This window comes from Podarcis vaucheri (genome assembly GCF_965113315.1).
Source record: "Podarcis vaucheri genome assembly, chromosome: 1".
Taxonomy (NCBI): Eukaryota; Metazoa; Chordata; class Lepidosauria; order Squamata; family Lacertidae; genus Podarcis; species Podarcis vaucheri.
Window position 1 is genome coordinate 95801251 of NC_138759.1, and position 15486 is coordinate 95816736.

Consider the following 15486-nt stretch of genomic DNA (forward strand, 5'->3'; position numbering starts at 1 on the left):
CGAGGAGCAGAACAGCTTGCAAGTGGCGCTTAAGAAACCTTTCTCTTTGCGCCCCACTTGAACATCCCCCAAAGCCGGATCCCTATAAAGTCCTAAGAGTGGGAGGTTGGGGGGGGGGGAGAGAAGAGATGGCGAATAACAGAAGTTCTTTTTATTGTTATTGTTTCAAAAACAACAACAACTCGGTGCTGTCCGACAGAAGTGGCTTTCCTTTGACGCGCAACCCCTGCTGGGACATGGGTGGGAATGATCACCGGACTAGAGCTCCTTTTTTTGCTAAAGGGAAAACCGGTGGTGGCAATGCTGAGGGGGTGGCAGAGGCGCAGAAATCGGCCGGCTGGCACGTTCCTTCTAATCCGTCTGCAGGAATCCTCCACGCACCATCACCCCCGTCCAAGGCGGGATGAAATGTGCCGGATGAAGCTAAGCCCCCCCCGGAGTAGCAGCTGCTGTGGCGGTGGGCGGGCGGGCGGACACACACACACACATCCCCCCCGAGCTTCCCTCTCTCCGCTTCTCGCTCTCTTACTCACCCAGGTCTCCAGCGCCGACAGATGCCAGGGAAGGCTCCGGACTCTCCTTCGCCCTGGGAAGCAGCAAGGAAGCAGCCGAGAAAGAGGAGTCCTCCTGGGGAGGGGTAGATCCCCGCGGCCCCGTCGTGGCGAAACGGGAGCGATCGGTGGTGGAGGAAGAGGAGGAGGAAGGAGAGGAGGAGGAGGACGGGGAGGCGAGGGGGAAAGATCCCACAAAGAGATGCAGTCCCACGAGCAGGAGGAGGCAGAATTGATGGATCAGAAAAGTGCACGTTGCTGGCATGATGCTCGGGGCTTCACATGCCCGGTGGTGAATAATAATAACAATAATAATAATAATAATTAATAATAATTGCTGTAAGCACCATGCTCAGTGGGCGGGGAGGCAAAGGGAGCCCGAGCAAAGGAAAGGAGCCGCCTCTACTCTCGGAGTTCCCCGGGTCCGTGGCGAAGCCGCTGGATCAAGGGATTTCATCGTGGAGGCGCGGCTGATCTGGGAGGCAGAAGAGAGCAGCCCCAGCCGAGTGGCTCACAGCCGCATGCGAACTGCACGGAGCCTGAAAGTAAAAGCACACAAGGGCAAGGCTCCTCCTAGAAGCTGACATCACCGGGCGATGCTGCTCCCCTCCCTCCCTCCGTCCTCCGCCCCCAGCGCGCCGCCCGCCTTCATCTCCCCCACCCTTGCAGGCGGCTCGGGTGGTTCTCTCCACAGCTATGGTCCTAGCCGGAGATTCAAAAGGACAGAGGGCATCCGTAGACCAAACTTTTTTCGGGGGGGGGGGAGCAGGCGGGGTTTCCGGATTATCAAAATCATTAGGGAACTTCCACATCACCTAGAAAGCTGGTGTGGAGGAGCACAACAGGCCCAAGACCCTGGATATTTTTTTTCCTCAAAGCAAAAGCCTGAAAACAGGAAATTTTAACTTAGGACAGGAAGTTTCCTGCTGAACAGAAGCCCCATGACAGAATCTGCCCAGGCAATCAGTGGGGTGTAATGTGGACCCGGGGAATTTCCCCTGACCCTTCACACACACAAGCCTTGCATGAAGAGGGGTATCCAGTAGCAGTCTGGAAAGCTGTTTGTTGTGGGGGTGGTGTTGGGTGTTCCTTAGTTCATGCAAGAGGTGGGGATTGAGCAATTTGTGTTCATCTAGGCCAGGGGTCTGCAACCCGCGGCTCCGGAGCCGCATGTGGCTCTTTTACATCTTTGCTGCGGCTCCGGGGCGGATACTAGCAAGGGGAGGAGGCGTATTGTGTGCCCCGACACTCCTCACTGTGGCGGGCACTGTACTGGCTGTGACGTCGCATGGGGACGGTGCGTGCGTTAGTCACGCACCGTCCTGACATCACCTTCCCGCCCGCTGTCAGATCGTGGCTCTGGAGATATATTTGTTTTAAATGTCGCAATGGTTTTGCAGCTCCCAGTTGTTGTTTTTTCTTCAGAAACGGGTCCAAGTGGCTCTTTTTGTCTTAAAGGTTGCAGACCCCTGATCTAGGCAATGTGGATTGCAAAGGGCAGGGTCTGGGCAGGTAAGGACCCTGATATGTGGAAAGAGGACCTGTAAGAAGTTCACATGGTGATAAGTATCTTCAGGTGCTCTCCAGCATGGTAATGAAGCTGCTTTTTGCACTGTCAAATGTAAAACCTGCATTCAATTTATTTTTATAAATGAACCATAAATACAAGACACATGCGTAAAGACACAGACGGCACAATTCTAGATAGCCATAGAAAAGCATTTTGTCAGCTCCTTCAGCCAAGTGACTGACTGCAGTAAAAAAACCTTCCCCAAGCAGTTCTGGCTGAATAAGTATATCCCTGCCCCAGACAGGTGCTGTAGCTGACTAGGATTCCATCCAAAATCTTTAAAAGCTAAAAACACATTGCATTACAAATTATGGCACTACATAAATGATTAAAGTGACCTTACAACATGCGTATATTTTTAAAGAAAAAAACTTCAAACTTATTGATCTGCTTTTCATCAAATTTATACCCCTCATTCATTCCAGCAATAAATAAAACTTACTTCTGCTGGTAATTATTTACTGCCTGTCTTCTTTTATCCCAGACTTTTATTTCACAATTGTTCCATTCTGTTTTCTATCTCACATTTACAACATTGAGGGGAGGGGAGAGAGAGCAGGACTCTTGCCAGCTTGGGAGGAGAAAGAGGTGGTGGAGGTTGCATTAGGGGAAGTCCTTATAGTTTAGTGGTACAGTATCTGCCCAGTAGTGATGTATGGAAGTGAGAGCTGGACCATAAAGAAGGCTGATCGCCGAAGAATTGATGCTTTTGAATTATGGTGCTGGAGGAAACTCTTGAGAGTCCCATGGACTGCAAGAAGATCAAACCTATCCATTCTTAAGGAAATCAGCCCTGAGTGCTGACTGGAAGGACAGATCCTGAAGCTGAGGCTCCAATACTTTGGCCACCTCATGAGAAGAGAAGACTCCCTGGAAAAGACCCTGGTGTTGGGAAAGATGGAGGGCACAAGGAGAAGAGGACGACAGAGGACGAGATGGTTGGACAGTGTTCTCAAAGCTACCAGCATGAGTCTGACCAAACTGTGGGAGGCAGTGGAAGACAGAAGTGCCTGGCATGCTCTGGTCCAGGGGGTCACGAAGAGTTGGACACGACTAAACAACAACAACATCTGCTTTGCATGCAGGAGGGTCCCAGGTTCAATCCCTGGTATCTCCAGGTAGACAATCCTCATGAGCCAATGGTCTGACTCTCCATGGCATTCTACTATCCTGCCCAATCATAGGCGCCGACTCCATGGGGCTTGAGGGGGCCCGAGCCCCCTCAAAAATTCATTTGGGGGGCTCCGCCCCCCAATAATCTCCGGCGCCCCTCCAGCAGAGCGCCATCGCCGCCCCTCCCCCAGCCCAAAATGCACAGGGTCGGGCTGCATGCCTCTTGCCCTCCCTCCCGAGCAAAAGCTCCACCCAATTTCCTTCGGAGCTGATTAATAGGCGCAGCACGCTCTCCCCTATTCGCTCACGAGGAGGCGGCGCCACCTTATTTGCATATTCATGAGCTTATTTATTATTCATGAGCTTTCCCGGGCGCCCCCCCCCATATTTTTTATAAGTCCGCGTCCCTGTGCCCAATGCAGTGAGATTCCATTGCGAAGACACCATTACCATCATCCTCCATACCCAAGCTAAGAGATTTAGCTTGCTTATGTTTCTTTGTAGTAGTTGGTCAAGCTACTAAGCAAGATGCATGGCAAAAACACAAAGTCGCTTGAAAAAAGCTTTAGGTGTTGCATCTAACTTTACAGTATTGTATTGGAAACCAATGCAAGGTAAGCTGTGATATCTTTATAGCACTACTACTGTTGCTCCAGAACTACTTTACCTTATAGAGCTCACAGCAATAAAATAATTCTTGGCACTTGTATAGTGCTTGCAGAGCTTCACAGCCGTTATCTCAGTGATCCATCCTTACATCAACATACAATGGCTTGGCATTAAAATCCTTTCATTGCAAATGGAAACTTGAGGCTGAGAGAACACCCAGCTGCCGATGGCCCCCTAATTTATGGATTGGCAAATCCAGTTCTTCACATTTCCACATCAGTTTAGATTTATTTTTATAAAAGTTCTCATGAAGAATTATCAGCAGTTTAGAATATATTTCTCCTAATACAGTACACACGTTTTTATATGTGGTTTTGCCCAATATTGCATACTTTTTTCATGTTGTGCACACTTTCCCCTAGTATATGCATTTATGTACACATTATTTGTGGTTGGATGATTTTAAAACAAAATTTTGGAGGATAGGTATGTTTCAGTTTGCATGTTGTTTTGGGAATGAGATAGGTTCCCCATTCATGAGAATTAAATCTATTTTCTCCCTCATCTTTAAATAATTTGTTGCCAAGGTGGAACCGAAACAGGCTCATATTATTAACATCTGTGCTGCCCTAGATGCATGAATAATACTACAATCACTAGAAAACAATTCTAGTTTATTCCCATCTTTTATTTTGCATGGTCATCACTGCCAGGCATCGTAGCACCATGAAGTTTCTTTTATTTAAGGTTAGCAGCCTACTTTAATACATGGCTTCTCAAAACTGGAATCATTTTCCAAAACTCGCCCCTAACTTTTTTACTTTCTGCCTGCCATGTTGTCATTTTACCCTTGCAACCTGGATTACCATGTAAAATCACCCACCTGCAACAATAACTTGAACTCTTTCGAAGAGGACAAACCAGATTGAAAGAAAGTGCATGGATGAATTGGCATACAATCAATCAATTGAATTGCATGTAGAGTTTTCAGGAGATAAGTAAATACAGTGGTGCCCCGCAAGACGAAATTAATTCGTTCCGCAATTTTTGTCGTCTAGCGAATTTTTCGTCTTGCGAAGCACGAAATCCCATAGGAATGCATTGAAAATCAATTAATGCGTTCCTATGGTCAAAAAAAGTCCAAACAAAGCCAAATTTGGTACAACAACAGTTTATTAACTGCTCTTTAAAGTCACACATACTGTAAAGAGCAGTTCAAAAATTTAAGGGAAAATAAATTAACTTTATAAACAAAACATGTCTTTGTTTTTAGTCAAAGAAAAAAAGTCGCGAGACGTTTTCGTCTTGCGAAGCAAGCCCATAGGGGAAATTTGTCTTGCGAGGCAAATCGCGAACGGAAAAAACTTTCGTCTAGCGAGTTTTTTGTATTGCGAGGCATTCGTCTTGCGGGGCACCACTGTAGGTATTTTTGAGGTTATTGGCACAGGAGCATATAAGACTTCAGTGTGCCAAACACATAGCCAATGAAAGTAATAATTTCAGAGAAATATGTATGTATATCTTTGAAAGGAAACGAACAAGAGAGAAGAATGAAGCAGATTTAAAGAGCAGGAATTCAAATAGCTTTTTATCACTGCAACTTCTTAAACATTTGTCATCCTATACCACTGTAGTGTTAATTACTGAAAATATCCAAAGAATTCTTAAGTTTATCCTCTCAACAACTTTGTGAGGTAGGTTAGTTTGAGAAAGAGTGGCTATTGCAAGATCATCCAGCCTTCCTGTCTGAGCGGGGATTTGAATCCAGATTTCCCAGGTCCTAATTCAAAACCTTAACCACTGACTCCACCACACTGGTTTGGGCATTATGAAAGGCATATCACTATCTTGGAAAAGACCTTAGCTTTGGGACCAATGTAATCTGCTCTTGAATTTATGCTTACATCCCAAACGCAGAGCATCACTATTAGGAAGTGATGTCACCTGTAGCACAAATGTGCTTTGAATGGTCCACATGATTAAGAAAACAACATTGCTCTATATTTGATGCAATCATTTCTTGCAAGCAGAATGACACAAATATCTTAAGCATAAAATTCTGTAACGTACCATTCATCTCAGCTGAATAACTGTAGTATGAAATATGGTAGCAAAATCACCATTCCTCCCTTCTGCCATCAACATTTTGCTTCTGCATAGAACACATTCTGAAAAAGAAACAATGAATTGCCCTAAGATCTAAGGGAGGGGAAGTATATATTTCATTCATACATGCCACTTATTCGTCCTTTGCAATTTGTGGAAGATTAAGTTTAAATCAAAACACACCACTCACCCACATTTGCAGTTGACAAGCATCAAACAAGTTTAATAGTTCTCCAGCGAAGACTCCAAATATGGAATAATGATAAAATTGGCAACTGAATTAATTAGACACAGTATCTTATTATCTTACATGTGAGAGTGATTATTTAAGCAAGTGAAAAGTAAAAAGCAAGTAAAAGCAGAAGCCGAATTATTGGGCAGGGGTGGAATTACAGAAGTTTGTGTAGAATATTTTTGAATTAGCTAGCAAGACTGGCTTTTCTTCCATTAGAAGCAAAGTGGGAATGCAAATAAAGTGAGCTAATAAAATGAGGTGCTGTTGCTGAGTTGTAGTGCGGGGGTGGGGGAAGCATAGCAAACGCTTCCAAGTTCAATCCCTGGAATATGCAAGTAGCGCTGTGAAAAGCTCCATCCCAAAATCCCATGGAGCAGCTGCCAGTCACTACAGACAATATTGTGCAAGAATTACTCAATAATGAGATGTGGTATAAGACAAATTCCTGTGTTTTTCCTCTATTCATTTTATTTAACATAATTTATATACCGTTTGATTGTAAACAAACTAACAAACCACCCTCCAGGTGGTTTACAACAATATAAAACTAAACATTAAAAATTGTTGCTGAAAACAGGTATTATAAATATTCAAAAGATTAAAATCAACAGCAGCTAAAAAGGTGATCATCTTTGTGTCTTGATAAGCTTGCTTAAACAAAAAATGTTTTTAGCAGTACAGTGGTACCTCGGGTTAAGTACTTAATTTGTTCCGGAGGTCCATTCTTAACCTGAAACTGTTCTTAACCTGAAGCACCACTTTAGCTAATGGGGCCTCCTGCTGCCGCTGCCCAATTTCTGTTCTCATCCTGAAGCAAAGTTCTTAACCTGAAGCACTTTTTCTGGGTTAGCGGAGTTTGTAACCTGAAGTGTATGTAACCCGAGGTACCACTGTATTACGTGGCAGCTGCCAACAATGCCTGTTCTACAGATCAAAGTGGTCGAATAGGCATATATTGTGTGAGGCAACCCTACAAGTGGTCTCATGTTTATATACTAACACCTTGAACTTGGCCCAGTGGCAAATAGGCAACCAGCGCAGATTTCTGAGAGGAGCTACATGCTTATAGGGTCATGTTCCTGTCAACACTCATGCTGCAGCATTCTGCACTACAGCTTCCAGATCAATTCTCCCAGTTCCAGAGTCAGCAACAAGCTTAGAGCTCCTGAAAATAATCCATGGGTACCCACTAACTGAGTAGATTAATTCAGACCTGGAAGTATATTTGCTGTTTAACGTTTTATTACAACTGCTGTTAATTTTTCACATCATAAAGTAAGAGGTTGGTTTGGCAGCGGGGGCATGTTTCATGTTGTCCACCCTAAGCACCATGATACCGAATTCTGGTACTGCTCCAGTCTGAGTCCATGTAACACATGATTCCTCTTGATGACCTGTCTTCCACACAACCATCAGGTATCATTAAAACAGTAGATTAAAAACGGTAGATAGACACAGTAGCTGGGGGTGGAGTAGAGACTTAAGGGTCAGAAGCACTCAGCCAGGTTAAAAAAAAAATTGTCAAGAGGGTTTCTAAGTCAGCCTTGTAAATGCGCATACAAAAGTACAACAATGTTCTGGTAGCTGGCAGATATGGAGCTCCATCCCTCCTCTAACATCCCACTGCACTTCTATGCAGAATGTGGAGATGGGGGGCTTCCTTCCTCAGGTGGCCTGCTTGGTTTCTACGCTTGATCCAGAGAAAGGTTAGGGAACACTCCTGCCAGCCTGCTCACTTGTCTGCATGCAGCTTATTGTTAATTCTGAGTTAATTTCTGTGCCCGATCACAACACGCAATCCTCATTTTAAGCTTTGATGGTTTAATTTTTTAAAAAAATTCTCAGTTGCTGCATAGAACGTGTCTGATACGGGGCTGTCTGTTTCACACTACATGGGTAAGGGGCACTACATATAGATTTAGCATTGGTTCTTTCTGGGCAGCTAAAGTTTGACAAAACTGTGTGTCCAAAGCTCAGTTGTCTAGCAACTCACCTGCTGAGTCTACCTATACTGAAGACTACTGTTGCTTCCCTTTTTCATTCTTCTGGTATCCTGTACCTATGGTTTTCTGAATTACATGCTAAGATATGGACATATTAGAATTAAGCGTGTCATATAAACAGTCTACAACAAAACCAGAAAACTTTATAAAACTGTATTTTTTAAAGAAAAATTATGAACTGTGGAGTTATCAGACACAAATACCCCCAATGTTCTGGGAAAGCTGCAAAACTCTTTTTTTTGGGGGGGGCGGAATAGAAGAGAACAGAACAGAGTTTGGAAGCCAAGGCTTTAAAACTACCCCCCCCCCCGACTCCCTCCTTTAATTGGAAGTTTCAGTATTCATTAAAATCAGTTCTAAAAGGGAAAGCCTTTTAATCAAGTGGTGTGTCTGTGGCCAGTGTTTTTAATTGGCTGGCAGATTGAATGGGCATGTTGCTTTCTCATTGGAACCGATTAACAAACTCTTCTCTGGTGATAAGAGAGGAATGGTGGTAGCGGTCCCGGGAGGCAAAATCTGTATTCTCTTCTGTGAGCTGAGTGGTCTCCATGCCAACTGTTGCAAGGGACGGTGTCACAACAAATCGCTCCTCCGGGGATGGCTTTCCCCTGAAAAACAAAAGGAATGCAGAACCTTCAGATGCCCCATTGTTTCCTAATACATCTGCAGCTGCACTCTTGAACTGTGTAAACAAAAATAGAAAAAAAGAGAAAGAGAAAAGGAATCCACTCTGCTATGCACAAAGACACGGCACTTGAAGAAAGAATGCAAACTTTTCCTTATGACTTGAGGGTTTGGCCAAAATTCATCAGACTCTTTCCTTATGTTTTATTTTTAAATGGTCAGTGAAGGTTTCCCCCCTTAATACATAAACTTGCGTCTCTTCGGTTATTTCCCAATTGCTTCAAATGCTCCAGGTATATAAAACTGCACTAATGTTTGGTCCAATTAAATCTATACCTTATGGCTGAAGACCAGCTCATGTAAAATAATGCCTGCTCGTTTCCTTTTAGTGCTTTCCAGTTAGGATGCAACAATTCAAAGAATGAAAAGGCCCAGAAAATTCATCCTGCACTTCTGTTGTTTTTCAGCAAAATCATAAAAGACTGCTAAGCACTTATTCAATGCCTTTTAAAATTATACTTTTATATTCTGAATGTGAATTTAAATGTACTTAAGACCAATCTCAACTGCATTCACATCTAATTTGCAGAAGCATCCTTCTTAAACTGTTGTGGGAAGTGCAGTAGCATGTAAACCCTTAATGTCATTAGGGCCTTTTGAATTACTAAAATGTGTATAAATGCTTCCAACTAGGGCAGTTTTGCTATATAGAGGGAATGGGTAAATACAGCCCCTAAAAAAAACTTGTAACATGTTCTTACTGCAAGAGGCACACCTTATGGGAGTTTCCGTGCCACCAGTTGTGGCCCCAGAGTGGTTACATCTTGAACTCACAAAAATGCTAGCAATTTTCTCAAAGTGAAAACTAGCTGCTAAGAGACTAACATTGACAAGGGTCAGATGCACACTTTGCTTTGAGTCTAATTAACATCTAATCCCATGAAAGACATCTCTTGGCAAGCGGTAAAGAATATGGTAAAGGCATGTTGGGGAGAGGGGAGTTAAGTTATTCATCCTCAATTAAATTCTGGACCACATCCGATGGTACCCTTGCTACCACTTTCCAGACAGTGCTTCAAATTGCTATATTCTTCTAACTGCATAAGAACTGCATTTTCCTAACAGGATGTTGCAATTTGAGTGCTTAGTCCCCAAACAGAAGCACTTTCTTAAGAGAAGATATCAAGATGCTTATCAACAAATGAGAAACTTTATATTTGTTGCATTATAAACTGATCATCGGGGGGGGGGGGAACACACGCTAGATAGGAAGGTTGTTCCAGATATACAGCACAGAGCAGCATGGGATATAGGTTGATCAACTGGAAAGGGGCTCCTGTAACCACTGTAGAAATGTGGGAGTTGGCAGGTTCAGATATTTAGGAAGGGTGCATAATGTTGCACCTGCTGAAATGCCCTCTTCTACAAAATTACTAAAAGTCATTAAGATTGCTGCACTCCTTTGTATCTAGAAGAAGTACCTGCTGACAGATGAACTTATGCAAAGTAGTGAAAATGAAAAGATAAACAAGGACTCCTATAGGAAGAAACATAAGGGATGTGGAAAATGGCAAGCAAAGAAAGGTAAGATATGTGTTAATCATCTATGATGCTCTTCTGTATTTCAAGAGACATGGTTTCTGATGATGGCAATTTCACGTTATGTTGTGGATATAGAGCAACTGCAATAAGTCTTAGACAAAAACTGAAGGAAGCTGAAACTGTGTTTTTCAGGGTTAGAGAATGTAAGAACATATTTCTAGCATCCTAAACTTGTGTTCGTTTGTTTTTTTAAACCCTAATTGAAGGTTTCCCTCAGTTAGTTTGATTCTTATTATTTCATTGGTTTGTAAATTTATTTGAAATTAATATTATATTTACCAGAACAGGTGGCAATAGGTAAGGGACTTTGCTTCTTTGCTCTATATGTCATCTGGTAAGTACACAGCTAGTGTTTACAACATGTGAAGCAGCAATAGCAAACACAACAAAAGAGGGAACACTTGGAGAGTCTGGGAAAGCATAAAGCAGCAAATGACCATAGAGAAGGACCTATAGAGCAGAGTAGTCAATATGGTACCCGCAACCCCAGATGTTCTTTAACTATAGTTTCCATCATCCATAACCATTGACCATGCTATCTGGTTGGGAGTCATTCGGTACCCCTGCCAGAGAAGCTAACTCAAAACAGCTAGGGAAGTTCAGAATTCTGTAAATGAGTGGTTTGGTCAGGGTGATTTCTGGCAAGAGAATGACTTGGAGGGAAAGGTTTAAAAAGTTCCCCACCCACAAAACCCCCCACTATAGCCTCAGTGGCTGCATTTTGTAGGGAAAAAAAGTTATGTACAATGATCACAGAATGATGCTGTATGTGATATATAATTCTACTCTTAATATGGCAGAGTTAATGGTAGTGCAAGTACTTATAAAACTAATGTTATAGCTATTCACACGCACATATCCATAAAAGAGTGCATACAGCTCTAAATCCAACAAAGTGTAGCTGTTGATGACTTATTATTATTATTATTTAGTATTATTATTATATTTCTATACCACCCTTCATCCAAAGATCACAGGATAATTTACAATACAAAAAATACAAAAATACACCCCATAATAACAATCATAATATATAATCCATAATATAATATGGATTATTGTGGAGACCTCGATGACTAGCCAGAATATTCTCCCATATTTCGCTACTAATTTTAAGGTCTTCCTCCTTCCCCATCATTGGTTCCTTGTGGACACAATGGAGTTGTTCTTCATTCAACCAGAGAATCAGAATCAATAAAGTAATTGTACTACCTGCTGATGCATTTCAAGAATGCATCATACAATGCACTTAAGTGCACTTCAAGTGCACCTCTGTTCATTCAAGTTTGCTAATGTTTCAGTGACTCTGGGGAGTGTAACTGGACATTTTGAAAAATACAGTGGTGCCTCGCAAGACGAAATTAATCCGTTCCACGAGCCTCTTCATCTAGCGGTTTTTTCGTCTTGCGAATCAACCCTATTAGCGTCTTAGCGCTATTAGCGGTTTAGCGGCTATTAAAGGCTTAGCGGATTAGCGGCTAAAAGGCTATTAGCGGCTATTAAAGGCTTAGCGGATTAGCGGCTAAAAGGCTATTAGCGGCTTAGAAAAAGGGGGGGGGAGCAAAAAAAAATCGGAACACTTGCAAGACGTTTTCGTCTTGCAAAGCAAGCCCATAGGGAAAATCGTCTTGCGAAGCAGCTCAAAAACGGAAAACCCTTTCGTCTAGCGGGTTTTCCGTCTTGCGAGGCATTCGTCTTGCGGGGCACCACTGCAGGTGGGGTATAAGCAGTGGTGCCCCGCAAGACGAATGGGTTATGCATCTCTGCAATGTAAAAGATAAAATTGAGGTTGTGCAGTTAACCCTACCTTAGGAAATGTAGCAAAAGTCTTGCTCCCTCAGAATCTATTAAAAGTGAGATTATAGTTGGTATGGTGCCATTTAGATTTAGCAGGTGGGTTGCAGGAGAGCCAAGATTCATTATAAGCAGGGCAGAAAGAATGACTTGGCCTTTACTTAATTAGCTATGCTGAATGGCTTATGAGAAATATGTCTTGTGGTATTTTGTAATATATCTGAGATCTAAATAACTTAGGTTGCAATCCTATACCTAGGATTAAGTGTCACCGAACTCGATGGAACTTAATTTTTACTCATGGATAGGACTGCACTGTTAATCTCAAATTAATTAAGGATATGAAACGTCTCTTTTCCTACTTAACACCAACCTGCAGGCATTAAGTAAAAGTTGTTTTATCCATTGGAAAAAGCTGAAGTTGGCTGCTACACCTGTAGAAAAAAAAAGGACAAAATAAGTTGCACTATTGATAAACTCCTGTTAATAACTTGACACGTAATCTAAAACTCTGCATTGATCCTTACTAATCCAAGCTGGCCCAAAGTTTAAAGGTTTAATAATGGTGATAATGTGTTTTTCATATTTCTCCTCAAACTAAGGCTTTGCGATAGTCATTGAATCAGTGACTGCAGGCTGTAAATAACACTTGAGGGCAAGACAGTTTGAGCATAGATGCCATTTAGTTTCCAGGAGAATTCAAAGTGCTGGTTTCGACCTATAAAGCCTTAAATGGCTCAGGACTGCAATACCTCAAGGACTGAATCTCCCCATATGAATTGACATGGACCCTTCAATCTTTATCTGAGGCCCTCCTTCATGTGGCTCCTCCATGAAAGGTCTGAAGGGTGGCAACCCGAGAATGGGCCTTTTCTGCAGTGGCTCCCTGCTTGTGGAATGTTCTCCCCAGGGAGTCTCACCTGGCACCTTCGTTACCTATCTTTAGCCATCAGGCAAAAACATTCCTCTTTCACCCTGCCTTCGGCTAATTAAACAAACTATGGCCGTTTAAATTGCGGAAGGGGGTATTGCTTTCGTTCCTTACTATGTTATGTATTTTTGTGCTTTTATATTGTAAACTGCCCTGTAATCCTCCGGTGAAGGACTGTCATACATACATACATGCATGCATAAAGCATGCTTGTGCCAAAAGGTCCAGGCCTGGAAAGTGATGGCATGTGTCTATGGACGCAGAGTCAGGATCTTATGAATAAGGAATCCCTGAACGATGAGATCTAGTGGGGCAGAGTATACAAGGTCTCCCTCTTGAGCCTTCAAGTTGCTGTTTGTTTGTTTATTTAATAAAATTTATGTACTGCTTTATTGTAAAACAAACAAACAAACAAACAACCCTCAAACTGGTTTACAAAAAGAATTTATCAATGAAATTTAAAAGGCAGTTAAAACAGCAATTTTAAACATTCAAAAATAATTAATCAATTGTAAGTTTAAAAAACCAGAGTAAAACACATGTCAATATTCTACAGGTTTGAGTAGGCCATCCTGGGAGTGAAAAGATAAGAACTGCCCCTGCAGTTCACCTCAAATTGCTTCCTCTCAAATTGCTTCCTCTGTGGCTGTATTTTGTAAGAACAAAACTATCCCTAAAAAGAATCAGGGAGCTACATCTTAAGACATAGTCAGTGAAATTGAATTAAAGCCTGGGAACCACTGCGATAGGCTGTGGTACTTGCTATTTTAGTGCCATCGAGTACTACATTCTAAATCAGACACACACAAAACTCCTAAACACCTGACATGCACAGACTCTTTTAATACTCTTTTAGCTTAAAGAGTATTTCCTCAGATTACATTTCTTGAATATTTAACATGTTTTACTTCATAAATCAAAGGGGCTTCCGTTTTGTAGTCAGAAATTCTGGTATTTAATGAGATTCTTATTGCGATTCCAATCTTCGAAGCATTTTTCTCAGGAGGATTTATCTAGACGGGTGGATGGGAGGTTATGAATGGATATGACCCACTTATATTTTCATCTTAAAAACAACATTCCTGCAAGGCAATAACTCCACCTAATTTATTCCACGAAGGTGCAACAGAATAAATTAAAATATTTTGCAAAAGGTATCAACTAGTCGAGCCTGATCATTCTAAATGCAGCTAAGCTATTTAAATGGGCAGCCTGCAGGGCTCCCTAGATGTTGCTGCACCCAGTCTCTCATCAGACCAAGCTAAATGTCAGGAATGACAGAAACTTGTAGTCAACATCTGGTGATCCACAGGTTCCTCATCCCAGATTCAAAGAACCTTATTTTATGACTTGCAACAAAACCATAAATGTAATCTGCAGTTAAGCTCAGGGCCTCCATTTCAGACAGACACTGCCAGGTTCAGAGAGGAAGAGACAATGGAGAAAAGTTCTCCTCCCATCATTATGAAATTCATCTCCACTGAGACTTCCCAATGTTCAAGTCTCAGGGTCTTTCAGAAGCAGTGCAAGAGAATGGGTTGCATTGGAAGATTAGGGTTACATCAATAAAGGGATGGAAAGTGTAACTGTATTTTTATCTGCCTAACATTTCTTCTGCTACAATTGGATTGATAATGCTCTTATCATCATCATCATCCACCCCAACAACCTTTGATAGTCTAAGCTACAAAAATAAGCAAGTAAATAAAAAAGTGTTAACATCAATGAGAAGATGGGACATTTTCATGCAACAGAAACATAATGGAAACTGAGACCGATCTAAGTGAAAACACTTACCAGGTGGTAGCCCTGGACTCACTTGACCAATGTAGAAATATAGAATAATTGCTAATCCCAAATTAACAAGAGTGTAGATCCACTGAATAACAAACATAATTGCAAGTGATCCTATTGCCTGTTGGAAAATGGAAAATGTAGGATTACTCTGTGGTACAGTAACTAGCGCTGCCATTTCCCCCCAGAATGTTTACTTTATTTTAAAATCAAATATAGCTAGGCAATCTGAAGGAGAGCAAATTGCTTAGAATAATTCTTCCAAGTCTCACCCTACTTTTTACAACTTTTCAGGACCTGCCACAAAACGCATTCTGGTACTTAGCAGAGGTGGGGGATAACCTCTCATTTAATGAGTAAGTCTTCAGTGGCATGGGAAACAAGATGCATTTTGAGAATGAAGCAAATTACATGACCCACATTCTCCAAATGCCAGTCTGAGCATGTGATTAGTCTAAATTAGAATTTTCAAAGAGCACATGGTGATCCAAATGGGAAAAGCAGCTGAAAATTTAGCTCCATTTAGTTTGAGTGACAGGCAGGAGAACACAAGA

General features: G+C 42.1%; 2 protein-coding genes across 6 annotated transcripts in view; both read right to left on the bottom strand.

The window, feature by feature from the left end:
• The window catches only part of HEG1 (heart development protein with EGF like domains 1), a 60763-nt gene extending 59600 nt beyond the window's left edge, over nt 1–1163 (bottom strand). The window contains exon 1 of the mRNA XM_082235098.1: nt 534–1163. Within this exon, the coding sequence (XP_082091224.1) occupies nt 534–816 (283 nt within the window). The 5' untranslated portion in view covers nt 817–1163. The remainder of the gene's footprint in view (nt 1–533) is intronic.
• A 6245-nt stretch (nt 1164–7408) lies between these two features.
• SLC12A8 (solute carrier family 12 member 8) overlaps nt 7409–15486 on the bottom strand; it is a 63290-nt gene continuing 55212 nt past the window's right edge. For 4 of the 5 annotated variants that reach the window (XM_082235346.1, XM_082235347.1, XM_082235348.1 and 1 more), the window contains exons 12-14: nt 14936–15053; nt 12581–12641; nt 7409–8795 (exon numbers count right to left, since the gene is read on the bottom strand). In XM_082235346.1, coding sequence (XP_082091472.1) covers nt 8630–8795; nt 12581–12641; nt 14936–15053 — 345 coding nt within the window. In that variant the 3' untranslated portion in view covers nt 7409–8629. The remainder of the gene's footprint in view (nt 8796–12580; nt 12642–14935; nt 15054–15486) is intronic. The other variant, XR_014222828.1, reaches the window with a different exon arrangement.